This window comes from Schistocerca piceifrons, chromosome 1 (assembly GCF_021461385.2).
Source record: "Schistocerca piceifrons isolate TAMUIC-IGC-003096 chromosome 1, iqSchPice1.1, whole genome shotgun sequence".
In the NCBI taxonomy this organism is placed as follows: domain Eukaryota; kingdom Metazoa; phylum Arthropoda; class Insecta; order Orthoptera; family Acrididae; genus Schistocerca; species Schistocerca piceifrons.
In genome coordinates, this window is record NC_060138.1 from 453,416,657 (window position 1) to 453,436,633 (window position 19,977).

At 41.5% G+C, this 19,977-nt stretch overlaps 1 protein-coding gene across 1 annotated transcript in view; it reads left to right on the top strand.

Moving 5' to 3' along the window:
- The window catches only part of LOC124795380 (rotatin), a 395,098-nt gene that overhangs the window by 223,677 nt on the left and 151,444 nt on the right, over nt 1-19,977 (top strand). The window contains exon 19 of the mRNA XM_047259395.1: nt 934-1,175. Within this exon, the coding sequence (XP_047115351.1) occupies nt 934-1,175 (242 nt within the window). The remainder of the gene's footprint in view (nt 1-933; nt 1,176-19,977) is intronic.

Sequence of the window (19,977 nt, forward strand, 5' to 3'; positions counted from 1 at the left end):
GCGATGAACATATAACTTCACTTATATATGTAAAATGATATGTCATGAATAAATCTTTCGCATTGTACAAAATGGAAGTATACCTGGTGAATGCAGTGGCAGTTCACATAGCACTCTGTGCCAGTTTTTCATACATGGAAGCTGAATTCATTTGTACATATCATTGGAAAACAGCTGACAGATACTTGCAACGCGGCTGTCTTCCATAGTTTTTAGGAACTTGGAGAAAAACAGCCTGGAATGTACCAGCTGTACAAAACTGTTAACTTTCAGAATTTGAGCATGACATTGTATGGAGCTCAGTGTGGGTTTGGAAAACACAGTCTGTAACTACAGGATATATTGATTCCTTTTTAGGTGTGTGGAGTCTTATATCCACTGCATGATTTCACAACTCGTGTTTGTATTAACATTACTTCTACCTTTCTTTCCATATGCAGTAAACTGCTATATCCTTTTGAAAAGCAAACTAGTTGGTTTACTATTATGTCTGAATATATATCAGTCCTTTCCCAGCATTCTGTTATGATGAATGAGGCAAAATGTGTACACATAACAGTCTCTCAAGAAAGAGATTTTGAAATTTGCGTCACAATAATGCCAGCGTCTTGTCAAAGATCAAAGCAGGCTATGAAGTAGATCCATGTTGTCCCGCACTGTGATCTGTTACACATTAAACTACGCATTTTAGAAGTTGGATCTCCAAAGTTGAACAACTATTTATAAAAAAAAAAAAAAATCACTGTAACAAACACTTCCATTATTGATGACCCTTAATTCTGGGCACAGAATTTCAGGAGAAAACCTTGTATTGAATTCAGGGATAAATGATACATACTTGCATACAGACTAATTTTTAGTTTTTATTGTTCTTCAGTCCATTCAAATCTCTGACACTTTTTGGATCTGTATACTTTTCTGTTTCTTTTACAGCATTCCTGAATTCAATGCTGAATTGTCTTACACAATTGACAAGTGTACGAGGCTGGTCTGATTCTGTGTCTGATCATCTGAACTCATTTGTGAGATGTCTTGTGGAACTTGTTAAGGCCTTTCATTGTGGCAAGGGTGGTGATGGGTCTGCTTCCTTCATGGGCTTAAGCATATCACAGAGAAGTATTGTGTGTCTCAATCACACAATTTCTGAACTGCATCACTTTCCACCAAAGAATGAAGTAAGTAATCGAAATTAAGTATTATGTGAATGTAAATGTTTCCTGTAACTGTGATACAAAGTTTATTTAAAGTTTTAATTGTAAATTACTATACAAAGTTTTGATATCAGGAGCATCCAGTACTTATTTCCTCACGAATGCAAGCCTCAGAAATGAGCATGTGAACTCTGATCAATTTTTTTTACTTTTATGATACAAGGCAAGAAATCATCTTTAGTTTCATTACATCAGAATAATGACCTCCTCCTTATTTTGTTACAGGTTTAGTCATAATCAGGCATAGTGTCCGATATTGTATGTTACCACATGGCACTCTATGGTGTACTTATTTTAAAGTGATCAATAAGCAAGATTTATTGTAATTAGGAAATCTGCAGTCACATGGAGTGATCTTTAATTTCCAATGAGAGAACTGGGTAGGCCAATCTGGAGGATGTAACATTGAACAATGTACCATTTGTTTTTCTCAAGTTAGAGGATCCTCTTAGTGTGTAATGCTTGCACATATACATTTCAGAACACTGCATGTTAGCAAGAGGCCAGAGTTAAATATAACTAGGGATTTGCCTTCAAGTTTAGCTAATGACTTCACGTTATGATATGATTTTATTTTATTTAATATTAATTTTTTCCAACCCAAATGCCTTTCTGAACTTTTATGAGAGAAGTTGCAATGCGGTGCAGAAAGACTGGATCAGCCACATTTATTTTAGTTCTTCGTCAGTCCCTCATATTAAAAGCTTGTAAAACCTGCACACACAGGTGAAAGGAGGTATCCTGTGTGTTGACTGAAGTTGCTAGTACCATGACAGAAGTGTCAGAGTAAATCAGAAAATTATAAAAAGTGAACATAAATTGACATGCTGTCAGTGCATAGAAGATCCTTCCCTCATGAAAATGAAAAAATAATGTGGGTGATAGTCAATTCAAAATATCCAGAACTTCTTCAAGAGCATGAAAAGAAATATAAATCACTTGATTGTAAACATCAACTATCCCTAGCTAGTGTTGTCATTCCTCACAGAAAATGGTGTGTGGCACTAGGATGTGATTCTGATAATACTATCAATATAATAGAAGGAAAAATTATATATAAAAACAAAGATGAGGTGACTTACCGAACGAAAGCGCTGGCAGGTCGATAGACACACAAACAAACACAAACATACACACAAAATTCAAGCTTTCGCAACAAACTGTTGCCTCATCAGGAAAGAGGGAAGGAGAGGGGAAGACGAAAGGAAGTGGGTTTTAAGGGAGAGGGTAAGGAGTCATTCCAATCCCGGGAGCGGAAAGACTTACCTTAGGGGGAAAAAAGGACAGGTATACACTCGCACACACGCACATATCCATCCACACATACAGACACAAGCAGACATCATACTATCAGTTAGGCAAGCCAAAAAACAGTAACAAAACTTCTAATACAGATTCAAAAAAGAACTTTACAGTGCAAAACAGCACTCCTACTTTGTGCTGAAATTCAATCAAGAAAAAGCTTTTCCACACACATTCAGGTCAATATATGTACAAAACATTGCATCTTTGTGAAAGGTAAGCCTAGTGCCAGATTAAATTCAGTGATGTAGAATTTTAAAACAAAAACATTTCACCTGAAAGAAGCCAATTGTATTGTGATTATAGGCGGTGGCCGTTATGTACATAATAGTGATAGCAAGAGAGCTCTTCAATGTTTTAGAAGTTTATTGCCAAAACTAGTTGATATGAATGTCATTATCACAAATGTGCTGGTTTGACATGTTTCACCACAATGGCTGTTGTGATGTAATCAAGCCTAATACACATTATAAACTCTCTGATACTGATTGGTAATGATATTTACATTTGTAAGGTAAAAAGCTCCCATAAAACTATGTATACTAAAATTCCCTATTTGTTGCAGGACATTTCTGGTAGAATGTGCATATTTCGTGCCTTGCTATTTACATTTTATTTGATTAGGATAATTTAGAAGTTTTAATGCAAAAGTACATAGATCCATATTCTGCTAAGTTTTGTTGAATATTTATCAGTTAATCTAAATAATGTCTTTGGCTGCAATATAAGTAATTTAAATTCTTTGTCATACAAATGTAATTGTTAGATTAGATTAGATTAATAATTGTTCCATAGATCATGAATACGACACTTCGTAATGATGTGGAACGTGTCAGGTTAATAAAAGATGTCTGTACAAGATATTACATTACACAAAATATTGCATGACACTAATGTTTAAGTTGGTTTTTTTCCCCCCTCCCTTAATTTATATCTAAAAATTCAGCCAATGAGTAGAAGGAGTTGTCATCTAGAAATTCTTTTAATTTATTTTTAGATGTTGGTTGGCTATCTGTCAGGCTTTTGATGCTGTTTGGTAGGTGACCAAAGACTTTTGTGGCAGCATAATTTACCCCTTTCTGTGCCAAAGTCAGATGTAACCCTGCATAGTGAAGATCATCCTTTCTCCTGGTGTTATAGCTATGCACATTGCTATTACTTTTGAACTGGGTTGGATTATTAACAACAAATTTCATAAGTGAATATATATATACTGTGAGGTTCCTGTGAGGATCCCTAGATCCTTAAATAGATGTCTGCAGGATGACCGTGGGTGGGCACCAGCAATTATTCTGATTACGCGTTTTTGAGCAATGAATACTTTTCTACTCAACGATGAATTACCCCAGAATATGATGCCATACGAAAGCAGTGAATGAAAGTAGGCATAGTAAGCTAATTTACTGAGATTCTTATCACTAAAATTTGCAATAACCCTAATAGCATACGTAGCTGAACTCAGACGTTCAGCAGACCATCAATGTGTTGCTTCCAGTTTAACCTCTCATCAATGGACACACCTAAAAATTTTGAAAATTCTACCTTAGCTACAGACTTCTGTTCAAAGTATATATTTATTACTGGAGTTGTGCCATTTACTGTACGGAACTGTATGTACTGTGTTTTATCAAAATTTAAAGAGAGTCCATTTGCTGAGAACCACTTAATAATTTTGTAAAAAACGTCATTTACAATTACATCACTTAGTTCTTGGTTTTTGGATGTTATTACTATACTTGTATCATCAGCAAAAAGAACTAACTTTGCATCTTCATCAATGTGGAATGGTAAGTCTTTAATGTATACCAAGAACAGTAAAGGACCTAAGACCGAACCCTGTAATTGTTTATCTTTCTCTCTCACAACTGGAAGAGTTGTGAGAAGTAACTATGTTTTAGATGCTTTAGGAAACAATTGGGTATTTAGTTATTCTATGGAGTAGACATGTTATGTGTACAGTTCCAGTTTGTAGCTCAAGGTAGCAAACAGATGATAGTTGTTGTCAACCAGTTGAATTGAAGATTTACAATCTTGGAAAAATACATATTTCTTCAAAGAGAAGAACTTGAGACCATAATACCCTTGAGAAGAAGACAACGAGACCAGTAAAAGAATCAACTAAGTAATAAAACTGTAATTTATGCAAGTGGATACATCTTTCAATTTGACCCAAAAATGACGTAACATCTGTGCAGTGAATATGTCATGAGCTAGATACTCATTAATGAAAGAGCATGTTACATTGTATGTAAATAAAGAAATTCAGTACTAAAATTTAAGCTAAAATGCTGTGTGATAAGTTCAAATGTGCACATTTGCTAGACATAAGTAAAATGAACCCTGATGAACACACAACCATGGACTGCATATACACAGGAAGGGAAAGGTCAAGCTAGTTACCTGTATAAGTGAACTATGTAACCCCCTGATTAGGAGGAGGGTCCAATTGCTCTAGGCTACAAACATGTGACTTTTTTAGGATAAAGGATCATTACACTAATGTTCAACATGTAGTTCAGATGCACCTTAATTCTGTTAGTTTGGAGAACAGACAGGCTGTGAAGTAAATAATCAGGCATTGTAATGTGTCCTAAAGGCACAGTTAATTGAACAGGTTACATATTCCGTGTGTGTGTGTGTGTGTGTGTGTGTGTGTGTGTAAAGTAACTTAAATAACAATATTATGAAAAGGGTAGTTGCTACTCACCTTTTAGTGGAGATGCTGAGTCGCAGATAGGCACAACAAGAAGACTGTCACGCAATAAGCTTTCAGCCAACAAGGCCTTTGTCAAAAATAGACAACAGACACACACACACACACACACACACACACACACACAGGACAGCAGTCTGCCAGCTGAAGCCAGACTACATTCCATCCTGGATTTTCCATTGTTTGTAACTTAAATAATGTACCGTCAAACGGGGTGATTTCGGACACTGGGGCGAATTCGGACAGTATTGCTTATTAGCTCTTTGCCACTGCATAGAAACAAAGAGTTACTTATTTTAACGTCTGTGCACCACTTATTTTAAGTGCAAGATTATCACAGTCTCAGTGTTAAAAATCCATGCGTTATCGTAAAGTGAAAACTTTCTATCATTGCGTCAAGTGGGAAGTTATTGTAACCGTAATTGTCGACATGCTCATTAGCTAACTGCATTGAGACAATTTCTGTACAAGTTTGTCAAATTTCTCATGCAAGGTTATAAAATTACGAGAGTTTTTGTAAAACTGTGTACTGTGTAGGGTGATTTTGGACAATGCCAAGAATGTATAAGAGCAGGAGAGGTGCTACAGTACGGTGTAATTTTGACCCGGAACTTTTAGATAAAGCTGTCTGTGATATTCAGAGTGGTAAATTATCGTACAGAAAAGCGTGCGATTTGTATGGTATACCTAAATCAACCATACAAAATAAAGTGCAGGAAGCACATCCGAAAGAAATGGAAGGACAGCCAGTGCTAAATAAAGAAGAAGAAGAAATGTTGAAGCAAGGTATCTTGAGGGCTGCACATTGGGAATTTCCCTTCACTAAATTGGATATTAGATATTTAGTTAAAGGCTACCTTGATAAATCTGGCCGAAAAGAGAAGAAATTTTGTAATAATTTGCCATGAGAAGAATGGGTGCATTTATTCCTCAAACGAAAGTCAGAAGATCTTTCCATTCGCTTAAGCGAATATATTAAGTGAACAAAGAGACTGTTAAGATGATTTTCTCCAATATCAAGGCAAAGCTGGAAAATCTGCCACCTAGCAACATGATCAACTGTGATGAAACCATCATTCCATATCACTTATTCATAACAAAGGGCTACCTTAAAATGTGTAAAACGTCACCAAAATCAAATAAAAAGCATGTTGTTGTTGTTGTTGTTGTGGTCTTCAGTCCTGAGACTGGTTTGATGCAGCTCTCCATGCTACTCTATCCTGTGCAAGCTTCTTCATCTCCCAGTACCTACTGCAACCTACATCCTTATGAATCTGCTTAGTGTATTCATCTCTTGGTCTCCCTCTATGATTTTTACCCTCCGCGCTGCCCTCCAGTACTAAATTGGTGATCCCTTGATGCCTCAAAACATGTCCTACCAACTGATCCCTTCTAGTCAAGTTGTGCCACAAATTTCTCTCCTCCCCAATCCTATTCAATACCTCCTCATTAGTTATGTGATCTACCCATCTAATCTTCAGCATTCTTCTGTAGCACAACATTTCGAAAGCTTCTATTCTGTTCTTGTCAAAACTATTTATCGTGCATGTTTCACTTCCATACATGGCTACACTCCATACAAATACTTTCAGAAACGACTTCCTGACACCTAAATCTATACTCGATGTTAACAAATTTCTCTTCTTCAGAAACGCTTTCCTTGCCATTGCCAGTCTACATTTTATATCCTCCCTATTTCAACCATCATCAGTTATTTTGCTCCCCAAATAGCAAAACTCCATGTAGAATTAAAAAAAAAAAAAAAGGCAGTAACTGTCCGAATTCACCCTCTATATGCTGTAACATTGGACAGAGATTTAAAAACCACATGTGCCCGAAATCACCCCAATGCATGGGGTGACTTCAGACACTTTATTTAACTGCCTCAGATAAATATACCTACACATACACTTTCTGGTTCTGGGATGTTTTATTCGTTACACATATACCCTACCACTTCCATAGCAATCAATTTAATCTAACAATATATACAAAAGTTACAATCAAAATAACAACAAAGCCATCCGAAATCACCCCGTTTGACGGGAACTCAAACAAAGTTCTTTATTTCAACAAGAACTTACTGCATGCTCACCACTGTACACATCACAGTCCCATACAGAGTCTGCTGATGATCTGGAACAGAATACATGGACATCGCTCAATCATAAGCTTGACAGTTTGTCGATAAGACAGAGTCCGTTAGATAATGCAGGCCAGAGTGTGACACAAAGCAATAAGTCATTAGTCTGGAGGTTAATCTATAAGCAGATTCCAAGTCACACTGATGTCAACAACAGTATACAATACTTTATGCAGATGACGCACAGTGAGATTCAAACACTAATTGGCTGCAGTTGATGTCAGACCTCATATACAGTCCTGAACGAGTGGAACTGGCCAGGTCGAATGGTGCTGCAGTCGTGTCCTATGGTACGATTCCACTGATGCAACAACAAGCTACATGTGGCATGCTACACTTATTATTTTGTTGCTAGCTATTGGCATCCATTTTCATACTTTCATTGCAAGTCGAATGTCAACCAAGAATCTGGTGGCAGTTGTCATTTGCTACTTGTTGCCGTTGCTTGTAGCATGAGACAAAAGCATTTCAAGTTATTCAACATCTGTTTGCCAATGTTGTCAGAAGCAGAGGCAGCTGCTGCTTATTTTCTCCCTGCAAATGACTATAAAACAAGAAAATGAAAGAGTGCTATGTGATGGAGCAAAGATCTATTTGTTAAAAGTAGTGAAAATTGCAAGGAATTTTTCAAATTTTGTATTTGTAATCTCAAAGGGGATATAGCTCATGTTCCATGACTAGTTAAATTATACCATTAAAAATAATTAGAAATTTTAATTAACATTCTTTATAGTTTTCATCTGTTAAAAAAGTTTGCCATGAAATGTCAACATCTAATGAAAATTTCAGTAGATTATAAGCAAAACATTTCTGTATTTTAGGAGATGAGCCACTCCTTGGCTTAGTATGCCTTTTATGTCCCTGATAACGTTCTCGATTTTCTTTTTTATTTCAGCTACTGAACATCCATACCTGTTACCAAGTAGTTTTAATTTATCACCTTTCACATCCTGTCTTTATATGAAGCAATTTCTTGTTCCACAACTCTAGTGAAGTATGGTAGTCCTCAGTAAATAAGGTTGTTTTCTGTATATTCCACTCCATGTCACAAATTTTCTGTCACTCCTTTCCACCACCACTTGGATACTGGTAACACTGTTCAAAACATTGTACCTATGTTGCATAGTGGCCTATGCGCCTGGCTGCATGTCGCAACATGTGGCATACATAATTGTTTCTAGCTACATACTGTACCCAGTAGCTTCACCTAAAGTACTCCTTGCCATGTGTGTCAGTGCCGCATGCCACGTGTTGCCCAGAAGTTGCACCTTTAGAGACCACATGAAGATTGGCAGCACCCTCTCAGCCATGTTAAGATAGTTTGGGAACCAACATCATGTTGTTGTCTGCTATTTCCATAGCCACCTCTGTGTTTATGTATGCTGGCTGCACACCTGTCTTGGTGGTGCCCTCTCTGTTGTTGGGGTCTTTGTCTGGAACTAGTTCCATATTTTGTGTCTGTAACTTATGGTCTAGAGGGTAGTATCTTTGATGAGTAATCATAGCATCCTTTGGGTCCCAGGTTTGAACCTTGCCACTGCTTAAATTTTGAATAAAAATCATTGTCAGTGGCAGCCGAAGATTTCTGGCGTAAGAAGTCACCCTCATTCTGCCAAAATCATCGTCAAAGAGGGCGGCAGAGCAGACAGAGGTTCAGGGCACTCTCTTGTCCTTGGAGTGGGAAACTGCCTATAAAGGTGGAAGAGTCAGCAATGATCAGTGGAATGAGGGTGCAGGAGGCAATGGAAACTACTGCATTAAAGACACACAACATTTATCCACAGCAAATTTGGTCTATAATTGAAAAAGTGTCATGATGATCTGTCCGTTGGCAAAAGATTCCAGAATAGTCCCCCATTTGAATCTCCAGGAGGGGACTGCCATGGGGGAGGTAACCATGAGAAAAAGATTGTGTAGCCAATGAAAGGATAAGTTTCTACACGTCCAGGCATGGAATGTCAGGAGTTTGTATGTGGTAGAGAAACTAGAAAATCCGACAAAGGAACTGCAGTGGCTTAATCTAGATGTAGTGGTGTCAATGCACTAAAATGAAAAGAAGACAAAGATTTCTGGTCAGACAAATATAGGGTAATATCAACAGCAGCAGAAAATGGTATTACTGGAGTTGAATTTGTTATGAATAGCAAGGTAAAGCAGTGAGGTGGGGGGAGGGGGGGGGGGGAGAGAGAGTGAGAGAGAGAGAGAGAGAGAGAGAGAGAGAGAGAGAGAGAGAGAGAGAGAGTTACTGCGAACAGTTTAGTGACAGTGTGTTTCAACGTTGTGTGATTTGTCCAACATGTTTCCGAAAATTTTAGGGAGATGTTTTTAACGTGTTAACATGGTGACTGTCTCACCCATGTTCATTGTAAGTGGTCAGCCAGTCGCAGTTCTCTGCACCTCTCTTTTAGCTCCTCTGTTGTTTTATTTCTGTTTTAATCCCAGGTATAGCACCTGCCAACCTTTCTCCATTGTCTTAAAGTGTGTGAAATGGACTGATTGTGTGGTCAACGAAAGTGAGGCGGGAGTGAGTACATGAGTGTCATTTTATAGATGTCCTCCTCACTGTGCAATACATTTTCATAATTTTTTCTGCATTTTTTTCTTTTAATGTGCATAGAGCAATGATAACCTCGCCATTGAATGGCTGTTGAATGGCCAGTTCAATGATAGGGTTGTTGTCATGAGACTCAACAGCAAACCAACACTGACAATACTCCCCCCAGAGGGCTCGCCGCTCATTGGCGGATTCGTGCTTGGCTACCAGGGGCCAGAGCCTTTGCAGCATCTTTTCCCTTCAATGCTGCACGTCTATCCTCTTGCTATTCCTTTTCCCCTCCCTTGGGGAACATGTATGGGATGTTGTAGGAAATGTGTTCTGTGTATTCAGTAGCTGATATCAGAACAGTCTCTCCACTGCTTTTCTTTCCCCTTTTTTCCCCTTCTCCTATCCTTCCTCCACTTCTGTGTTGAGGTTCCTCTTTTTCTTCTTCCTCCCTGTGCTCTCCTGAAGGCCAGCCCATGTGTCTCACACACAACAGGTGACGGGCTAACATGTAATTCCGAGCCCTGGATTGACATGTATGGTTCGCACGTACCTCCTGGTAAGTGCCAGGCCCAGGGAGGGTGACTGCGTGAGCTGCTACCTTCCTAAATTGCCAATTATTCCCACTGTCAGGTGTTCGGGAGGTGTCACCTGAGGTGTGAACAAACACCTAAGGCGGGTGTGGCCACTTCTGAGGGGAGCCCCCAGTTGGAAGGAGCGTGCCATCAGAGACGATGGCAGTCATAGGGGATTTTCTCACAATGAGCCACTATCTTTTTCACCGTCAGCGTCTACCAAATGTAAATGGAATGAGGCTAACGATTCAAAGACCCCTCCCCCCCCTCCAGCTGCACCATGGTTCCTAGTGGTTTCACTTACTGAAGGTGGTCAGCCCTTCGCTATAGTAAATCCATTTATTATTCAGAAAGGTGTTGATGCAATTGCTGGCCGTGTGAAAGCCTGCTCTCATTTACGAAATGACACTTTGCTTTTAGAGACTAGAGATTCTCAAGCACAACAACTGCTTGTAGCTTAGCTCCTCCACAGCTGTCCTGATCGTACCGAAGCCCATCGAATGCTGAATTCTTCCTGTGGTGTTATTTGCACTAGGCTGCTCAATGGTGTGACTGAGACAGAAATCCAAACTTACATCTCTGATTAGAGTGTCTTTCCAGTCCATCAGCTGATGAAAAAAGTGCCCACACACACTCTTTTTCTAACTTTCGATAGAATGGTGCCTCCGTCAAAGATCAAAGCAGGCTATGAAGTTGTCACAGTACAACCATACATTTCGAACTCAATATGCTGCTGCTGGTGTTATTGTTACAACCACACTCAAGAGTCCTGTCGACACCCAGCCAAATGTGTAACCTGTGGCAGGGATGCTCACAAGGTCAATTGTCTGCCTCCTTGTCCCCACTGTATCAACTGCAATGATGACCATGCCACCTCCTCCCTATATTGTCCTAGATAGAGAAGATCCAATGGAAAGCAGCGCGCTTCGTTACAGGATCATTTAGTAATCGCGAAAGCGTTACGGAGGTGATAGATAAACTCCAGTGGAAGACTCTGCAAGAGAGACGCTCAGTAGCTCGGTACGGGCTTTTGTTGAAGTTTCGAGAACATACCTTCACCAAGGAGTCAAGCAGTATATTGCTCCCTCCTACGTATATCTCGCAAAGAGACCATGAGGATCAAATCAGAGAGATTAGAGCCCACACAGAGGCATACCGACAATCTCTTTCCACGAACAATACGAGACTGGAATAGAAGGGAGAACAGATAGAGATACTCAAGGTACCCTCCGCCACACACCGTCAGGTGGCTTGCAGAGTATGGATGTAGATGTAGATATCTCAATGAGCGGGCTGTCCAGGAGATCCAGGTGAAGGAGAAAGTGCCTTAGCCAGTCGCTTGCAAGTTGTTTGCCTGTCGGAAACCCTGCATTTTACCATCTGGCACCTACAGTACTGTTCTTGTTACATCTCACTCCAAGAAGAACATGGCCATACAGACATGTGACCTCAAATTTAGCACTGCAGCTGTGAAATCGCCAAGTGCCATGGTTGCGTCCCCGTCTTCTCCAGCCGTGCAACAAGCCACCAAACTTGCACCTCACAGGGAGAAGTCACTTGCTATACAACCAGCAGGCCAGAAAGGAGTACTCCCGCGAAGACTTCCTACGTCCGCCCAATCAAGAAACATCTGAGTCTTCCTCTGCCAACCAGAAAGGCTCCAGGAAATCAAACAGAGGGAACCGGTCTTCTCCTTCACAAACTCTGAGATCCTCTTCAACTGTGTTACCAAGTGATGCCCTTGCCTGGCTGACCTGTGTGTCGTTGGCATGCACCAACAACCATTTTTCTGCCCTGAACTCCACAAACTGACAGAAGGAGAATGCCAGTACCTCAGTTCACCTCGTGGAGCAGTGAGTCTTCGAAGGCTGCCACTCGGCAGCCACCAAGGTGACATCCCTTGATTTTTTCCTCGTCAGACTCTCCTCAAATGGAACGTTCATGGCCTTTGATCCAACAAAGAGGACTTACTGTTGCTCTTAGAATTGCAGTGTCCCCTTGTACTCTGCCTCCAGAAAACAAAGTTGTGTCCTCATGACCGCTTTGAGCTCTCGCAGCTCTTCCCGGCCCACTTTGACCCTCTCCCAAGGACGGCATTCCATCTCATGGGGCAGTCATGCTGCTCATCCGGGATGATGATCATAGTCAACCCATCTCCCTGACTACCCAGCTCCAAGCTGTTGCAGTCCTCGTTTTCCTTCCTCACTTGACATTTTCCCTTTGTACCGTTTACATCCCTCCGTCATTCGATGGCACCAGGGCAGACTTCCTCCAGCTTATTGGGCATGGGGCTCACCCAGAACCTGTCCGATACATGCCCTCTTGGCTGACCTCCTCAGTCAACTTGCGCACCCAAATAGCACTTTTCTGAGGTTGACTGGAGGCTTTACTCCTGCCTGGCGCCCATTGACGAACAACATTTCTCCAGCTGCGATGACAGATGGAATATCTTACAAAGTTTATCCTTACTACTGCGAATGTTCCATCCCTCGCACTTCTTTAGCATGCCACCTCCCCCTCCCTTGGTGGACTGAGGTGTGCTGCAACGCCATTCATACATGGAGACTTTATCTCTGCAATTTTAACCATCATTCTACAATGGCAAACTGTGTTCATTACAAACGGTTGCATGCACAGTGTTATCATATTCTTCAGGATGGCAAAAAAGCTAGCTGGATTTCATTTACTAGTTCTTTTAACGGTTCCACTCTCCCTCTTCCGTCGTGTGGGTCAGCTTCCGACAGCTCTCTGTGACCTAGGTCCATTCCCCAATTTCCGGACTGACAGTAGCAGACAACGTCATAGTGGACACTATTGCTATCTCTAACACCGTGGGCTGCCATTTTGCAGATATTTTGGGCTCCTCTCACTGTTACCCTGCTTTCTTCCATCGGAAATGAGTGGAGGAGATTTGGGCAATACCCTTCTCTTCCCAGAATAGTGAGTGCTACAATGCCACCAATGAGGGAGCTCAATCATGCTTTCACTTCATCCTAGTCCTCCACCCCAGGGCCAGACAGAGTTCACATTCAGATGTTGCAGCAGCTTTATCTTGCAGGCAAGCACTTTCTCCTTTGCACGTACAACCGCATCTGGGCAGAGGGCACATTTCCCAGATGCTGGCATGAAGCCACTGTCATACCCACACCTAAGCCCAGAAAGGACGGGCGCCCGAGTTCTCTCACCAGCTGTTTTTACAAGGTGATGGAACATATGATTCATGCCCAGCTGGTATGGTGGCTTGAGTCTCGTAATTTACTAACCACTGCATGGTGTGGATTTCGAGCATGCTGCTCTGCAGTTGACCATCTTGTCCACCCACATCATGAATAGTTTTCTGTAGAAATACCAGACTGTGGCCATGTTTTTCTATTTGAAGAAAGCCTACGACACCTGCCGGAAAAATAGTATTCTCCGTACGCTCTACACGTGGGGCTTCCGAGGCTGCATGCACTGTTTCCTTCAAGAATTTTTAAAACACCGAATTTTGAAGGTACATGTGGGTTCTGCCTTGTCGTACACCTTTATCCATGGAAAACGGTGTGCCTCAGGGTTCCGTCCTGAGCGTCGTCATCTTTGTTACCACCATCAACCCTATAATGGCTTGTCTCCTGAGGGGCATCTCTGGCTCCCTTTATGTTGATGGTTTTGCCATCTAATGCAGTTCTCCACAGACCTGTCTCATTGAGCGGCATCTTCAGTGATGTCTCTATCATCTTTACTCATTGACAGTGGCTTTCATTTTTCCACTGACAAAACCGTTTGCATGAATTTCTCGCGGCGCTATTGGATTCTTCTACCGCCTTTACATCTTGGACCTCTTGCTCTTCTGTTCATAGAAACTACAAAATTCCTGGGGCTCACGTTTGATAGGAAACTTTCTCGGTTCTGCCACATGGCTTACCTGGCAGCCTGCTGTATGTGGTCCCTCAGTGTCCTACGTGTCCTCAGTAGTACTGCCTGGGGAGCAGATCAAACCACCCTCCTCCACTTGTATGGGTCCGTTGTCTGTTCGAAACTAGACTATGGGTGTTTCGTTTATGCATCTGCACATCTGTCTGTCATACACCATCTCAATACTATCCGACATCATGGCATCTGTTTGGCCACTGGCACCTTTTACAGTAGCCCAGTTGAGTGTCTGTATGCAGGTGCTCTGGCAGCTTAACTTCATGCTCTCTGCCACTTTCGCAATGGGTGTGAACCCTTCACCACCTTGGCCCCGTGTGGCAGCCCTGGTCTTCGTTTGCTTCCTAAGGACACTACTCCAGTCTCACTCTATTGCCTTCAGTTTCACGATCTTTGCATGGAACTTTGCGAAAGTACCTTTGTGTATACTGATGGTTCTCGGTCTGACCATGGTGTCAGGTGTGCCTTCGTCATTGACACCCATGTATTTTTAGTATCGGCTTCCAGAAACTACTCAGTATTTACAGCAGAGCTTGTCACCGTGTATCAGGCCAAGAAGAACATCCAGTGACATAGACCTTTAAATTGCGTCATCTGCTCCAACACTCTCAGTGCCTTTCAAAGCCACTGTGTGCTGTACACTGTCCATCCCTTAGTCCAACAGGTCCAGGAAAGCTGTCACTTGCTCACTCTTGATGGAGCCACTGTAGTGTGTATGTGGGTTCCTAGTCACGTTGGCCTGACAGGAAATGAGGTAGCTGATGTTGCTGCCAAGGCTGCAGTCCTTGTATCTCAGGCTGCTAGTTCTTGCATTGCCTCTCATGATCTCTATGTTGCCATCTGTCAGCAGGTGGTGTCACTTTAGCATCAGCACTGTTTGTCCCTTCTTGGGAACAAGTTTCGGGTTAAGAAGCCTCTCCCAGTGCCTTAGATGACTTCCTCTCGGCCCTCTTACCATGAAGAGGTCATTCTAGCTAGGTTGTGTATCGGGCACTGTCTTTTTAGCCATCGCCATTTATTAACCACTTTATGCTCATTGCCCTCAACTTTTGATGGTCCACCATTTCCTGATGGAATGCCCTTCTTTTAACCACTTACGTTCTCATTTGTGTTTGCCGTCTGAGTTATCGGCCATTTTAGTGAACAACGCGTGGGCTGTCAACCGTGTTTTACTTTTTATCCATTGTGGCAAGATAGCAAAGGACATTTAATCTTTAGTTCAGAACCTCCGTTTCTTTATGGCGTATTTTATGAACCTTTCTCCACGTCCCTGTTCTTAGCTGTCTCTTTTTAACTCCTCTCTTGTCTTCGTGTTCTGCAGTTCTGACAAGGCATGTAGGACCCTAGTTTGTTTTGTGCCTAAAAAAAACAAAACTAGCTTTACTACTGAGTGCTTTAATCACTCAGGAAACTGACCATTCCTAAAGGAAAAATTCCAAATATGGCTGAAAACAGGACTAATATTCTGATAGACACTCCATCATAACCACGAGAGTCCTTAGTCTTCAGTGATTTAATTATTGACTCAGTCTCCCTCTTGTCTGTATCGCAGAGGAGTATTTCAGACATCAATCTTGGAAAGGCATTTTCCAAGAAAGTTATATGATTCCCTGTAGAAACTAAATTTTTATTTAATTCACCAGCAATGCTCAGAAAATGATTGTTGAATACTGTACATATGTATCTGATTTATCAGTGACAGAAATATTTTTACTGTGAACTGACTTTATATTGACGACCTTGTGCTGCTGACCAGACACTTCCTTCACAACTGACCATATGGTTTTAATTTTATCCTGGGAATTGGCTATTCTATTTGCATACCACATATTCTTTGCCTTCATAATAACATTTTTAAGCACCTAACAATACTGTTTGTAATAGGCTACTGTAGCTTGATTGGGGCTACTTCTAACATTTTGATATAATTCCCACTTTGTTCTACAAGATATCCTTATCTCACTAGTCAGCTGCTCACGCTGCCTATTACTGCTAGTACTCCATTTAGAATCTTCTAATGGAAAGCAACTCTCAAAGAGTATGAGAAATGTGTTAAGGAAAGCATTGTATTTATCATCGATGTTATCGGCACTATAAACACCCTGCCATTCTTATTCCTTGACAAGGTTTAAAAAACTATCTATTGCTGTTGGATTAACTTTCCTTCATAGTTTGTAATTAAATATGACATTTGTTTGAGTACAAAAGCCTTTTAGTTAAATTTTGTGCATCATGGTCTGAAAGGCCATTCACGCTTTTGCTAACAGAATGCCCATCTAGTAATGAAGAATGAATAAAAATATTGTCTGTGGCTGTGCTACTGTTCCCCTGCACCCTAGTTGGAAAAAACACTGTCTGCATAAGATCATATGAATTTAGGAGATCTACCACCATCCTTTTTCTTGCACCATCAGAATTGTGTATTCTGCTTCTGACCTGGATACAAGATCCCTCCTCCACTTTAACTAGTATGCTCAGCAATGGCCAGCATGGCACCTATGTCTTTGTAGAAGGGCAGAAGTTGCTAGCAACCTGGCCAGAATCTGCATGGATGTTGGAGCAGTTCCAGAGGGCCTGATGCTGCAGCAGGGTTGGTGGTTGGTTGTGGGCAGGTAGTCTCTGCTTTCAGAATAAGGACCTGGGGTGGTTCCCCCAGCACCTGAACATTGGCCTGCACTTCCCTTGTGGTTGTGGTTGTGGGGTTGCTAGCAGGTCAGGTAGTGGCGGTGCCTGGTAGTGTCCAGTTGAGGAGAAGGAGCTGCCTCATGCAGCAAGCAAGTCCTATGGATGTGGCAGCATGTGAGTCTCCCACAGTAAACAATACAAGTGTGTTCCTGATGCCAGATTATTATTGCTGGACTCTGCCTGTTGTGGCACTCTATGTGTAGGCCTGCACCTTGGCCATCATGTAATAGCCAAAAAATGAGAAATGCATCCATGCAACCAACCATAAGGACAACATGAGCAGGTGCAGAAGGGTGCATGGTTGTTGACCATGGAATACTTCAGCAAGGCTGCAATCGTTTAGTAGCATTGTCCTGAAAATGTGAAGAAATAATGTTAGCCCTGCCTCAAGTCACATTTCTCTCATTGCCTTGACATTTGTTGTTTGAATATAAGCACCATTCTAAATGTCTTGCTGTGAGATGCTAATTGAAAAGGCGCCATTGTGACCTGCATTATGTGATTCCAGGAGTGGAATTCTGTGAAAATTTTGAATGTAATTTGAGGTTGTTTCCCATTTCTATGGTGCAGAGTAAGCCTTCTATTGCTAATATATTTGCCAGCACCCAGAGGATAGCTCCTTTGATGGTGGACCTCATATCAACCACATAATGATAGTTGAATGATGCTTTCCCCATTACCAGACACACTGAATGTAGGACTGACCCTGCAAAGTCCAAGTGTAGGACAGATCCTGCAAAGTCCAAGTGTATCCTATTCCACGGCTGTCGTGGTGGTGGGCATACTTGATGTTTAGAGCACTTGGTACATGCACAGAACATACATTTGATGCCTCCATCAATCTGAGGCCAATACATACTTTGGCATGCTATGTTCTTTGTGTGGGTGATTCCCAAGTGGCCCCAACAATTGGGGAATGGCAACACAAAAGCCATTGGTGGCCAGTAGTACAACTTTATCAACAACCAAAAGATGACCTTCAGGCGAAAGAGTGTCTGCAATGGAGAAGCTGTGGAAGCTGGTAATGTGGGAGGCCAGCGTAGACAAAACCAGTGTAGGACGTGCTGAAGCATTGAGCCCTGCCTTGTAGCTGTGTTTGTGGCCATTATGGGAAAGTTTTGCACAGTATCCTGGGCTGACAAGTTGATATGGAAGCAGACCTGTGCCCTACTATCAAACACTTGATTAGAATCCACAGGCAGGCACGACAACACATTGGAGTCAGCATGTTTAGTTGTGGACTGGTTAATTTCGTAGCTGTATATATGGAGGAGTAAGGCTCATCATTGCAGGTACTGTGCTGTCTGCTTTGATAGCCTGTAGGGTCTGACAAATAATGATAACAAGGGTTTGTGATCAGTGGTTAAGTGGAATTGTGCTCCATAGAGATAAGTATTGAATTTCATTACGTATACCCTTTGGCTCTACTCTAATTATATCTGGAAGTAGTTTCTTTGGACAGGTGCTGACATGTTTGAAACATATTCAATCAGTTTTCATGACACAGTGCTTACCCATATGTCATCGGGTGATGCATTGGCTGTCAATATTAATGCTTGGCCAGGTTTAAATGATCCTAGGAATGGGGCAGATTGAGATATTCCTTCAGCTTTTCATAGGCTCTGTCACAGGTTATTTATTGTCCACTTGAACTGTACCCTCTTTTGCCATAGCTGGTTGAGAGGATGGGCAGTAGTAGCTACATGTGGAATAAACTTAATATTATAGTTCATTTTGCGCATGAAAGATTTTAACTTCTTTTTGTTGTTGGGTATTGGCAGCTTGTCAGTGACTTCTAAATGATGCACAGTAAGAAATATGATGTTTTTGTTTAGTATATGGTTTCAATATTCAGCTTCTACCTGAAAGAATATCTTTTGCACAAGTTGTAGTGTTGCCTGGCTGCCTGCAGTTTCTATAACCAGATGTGTGGCTTTGATATGTGTTTCTGTAGATTAGCTCCTATGATGACGGTGTCACCCACATAGTTTATGTGTGATGGTATGTCTCTCATCAGTTCTTCTAAACATTGGTGGAACAGTGTTTCTGCATTAGCAATTTCTGAAAGCAGGAACTGAAACTGGTAGAAACTGAATGGTGTATTAGCCACAGCTAATTTTTGAGACTGTTTGTCCAAGGGAAACTGCAAATATGCATCTACAAAGTCAATCTTTGAGTAGCAGTGGCCACAAAGGAGCTTGGCTCAAGAGTTATTCTGGGCATGGATGTTGGTTGACATCAATAAGTCCAAAAAAAAAAAAATCCTTACCTCCATCTCCCATGCTAGAAAGGAGCAGTGGATGAAAATGATAACAGAGCTGGACCCGAGCAGGAGCAGCCAAGAAGCGTGGAGGTTGCTAAGATGACTCAGCAATTACCCTTCCCAAATGAACTCTTATCTAACATGAAGACCAACCAAATACATCATCACTTACTGTTAAATGGAAAGCCAACTACAACCACAAAAATAAGAATGAAAACTGTTGTGACTCGCCGATCTTTCAAAGTTCCACCGCGCAGTTACGCGCGTCCTCTACATGTGGCGCTGTCTGCCAGCCATGCACCAGCAGAGCCACCTAAGCGGCCAGCCAGCCAGCGGCCGCTAGACTCAGACTCAGTTATGATTTGACTGTTAAAGTGTACACACGTCGTACTCTGCTTACTTGATCTGTGACTTCCATGTATTGCTTCTTCCTTGAAATATATTTGTTCAACTTGAAGTTATAACAATTGGCGACGAGGATGGGATTTTTCTTTTCCATCATTGACCCACATGTTTCCATGACTACTTCAGAGCAACTATTGCAAGGTCTCATAGAACAGCAAACACTTCTCACAAATGCGATTTGTGATTTCGTCGCGGCATCAAATGCGGGGTGTCTCTCGTCGTTGTCTCT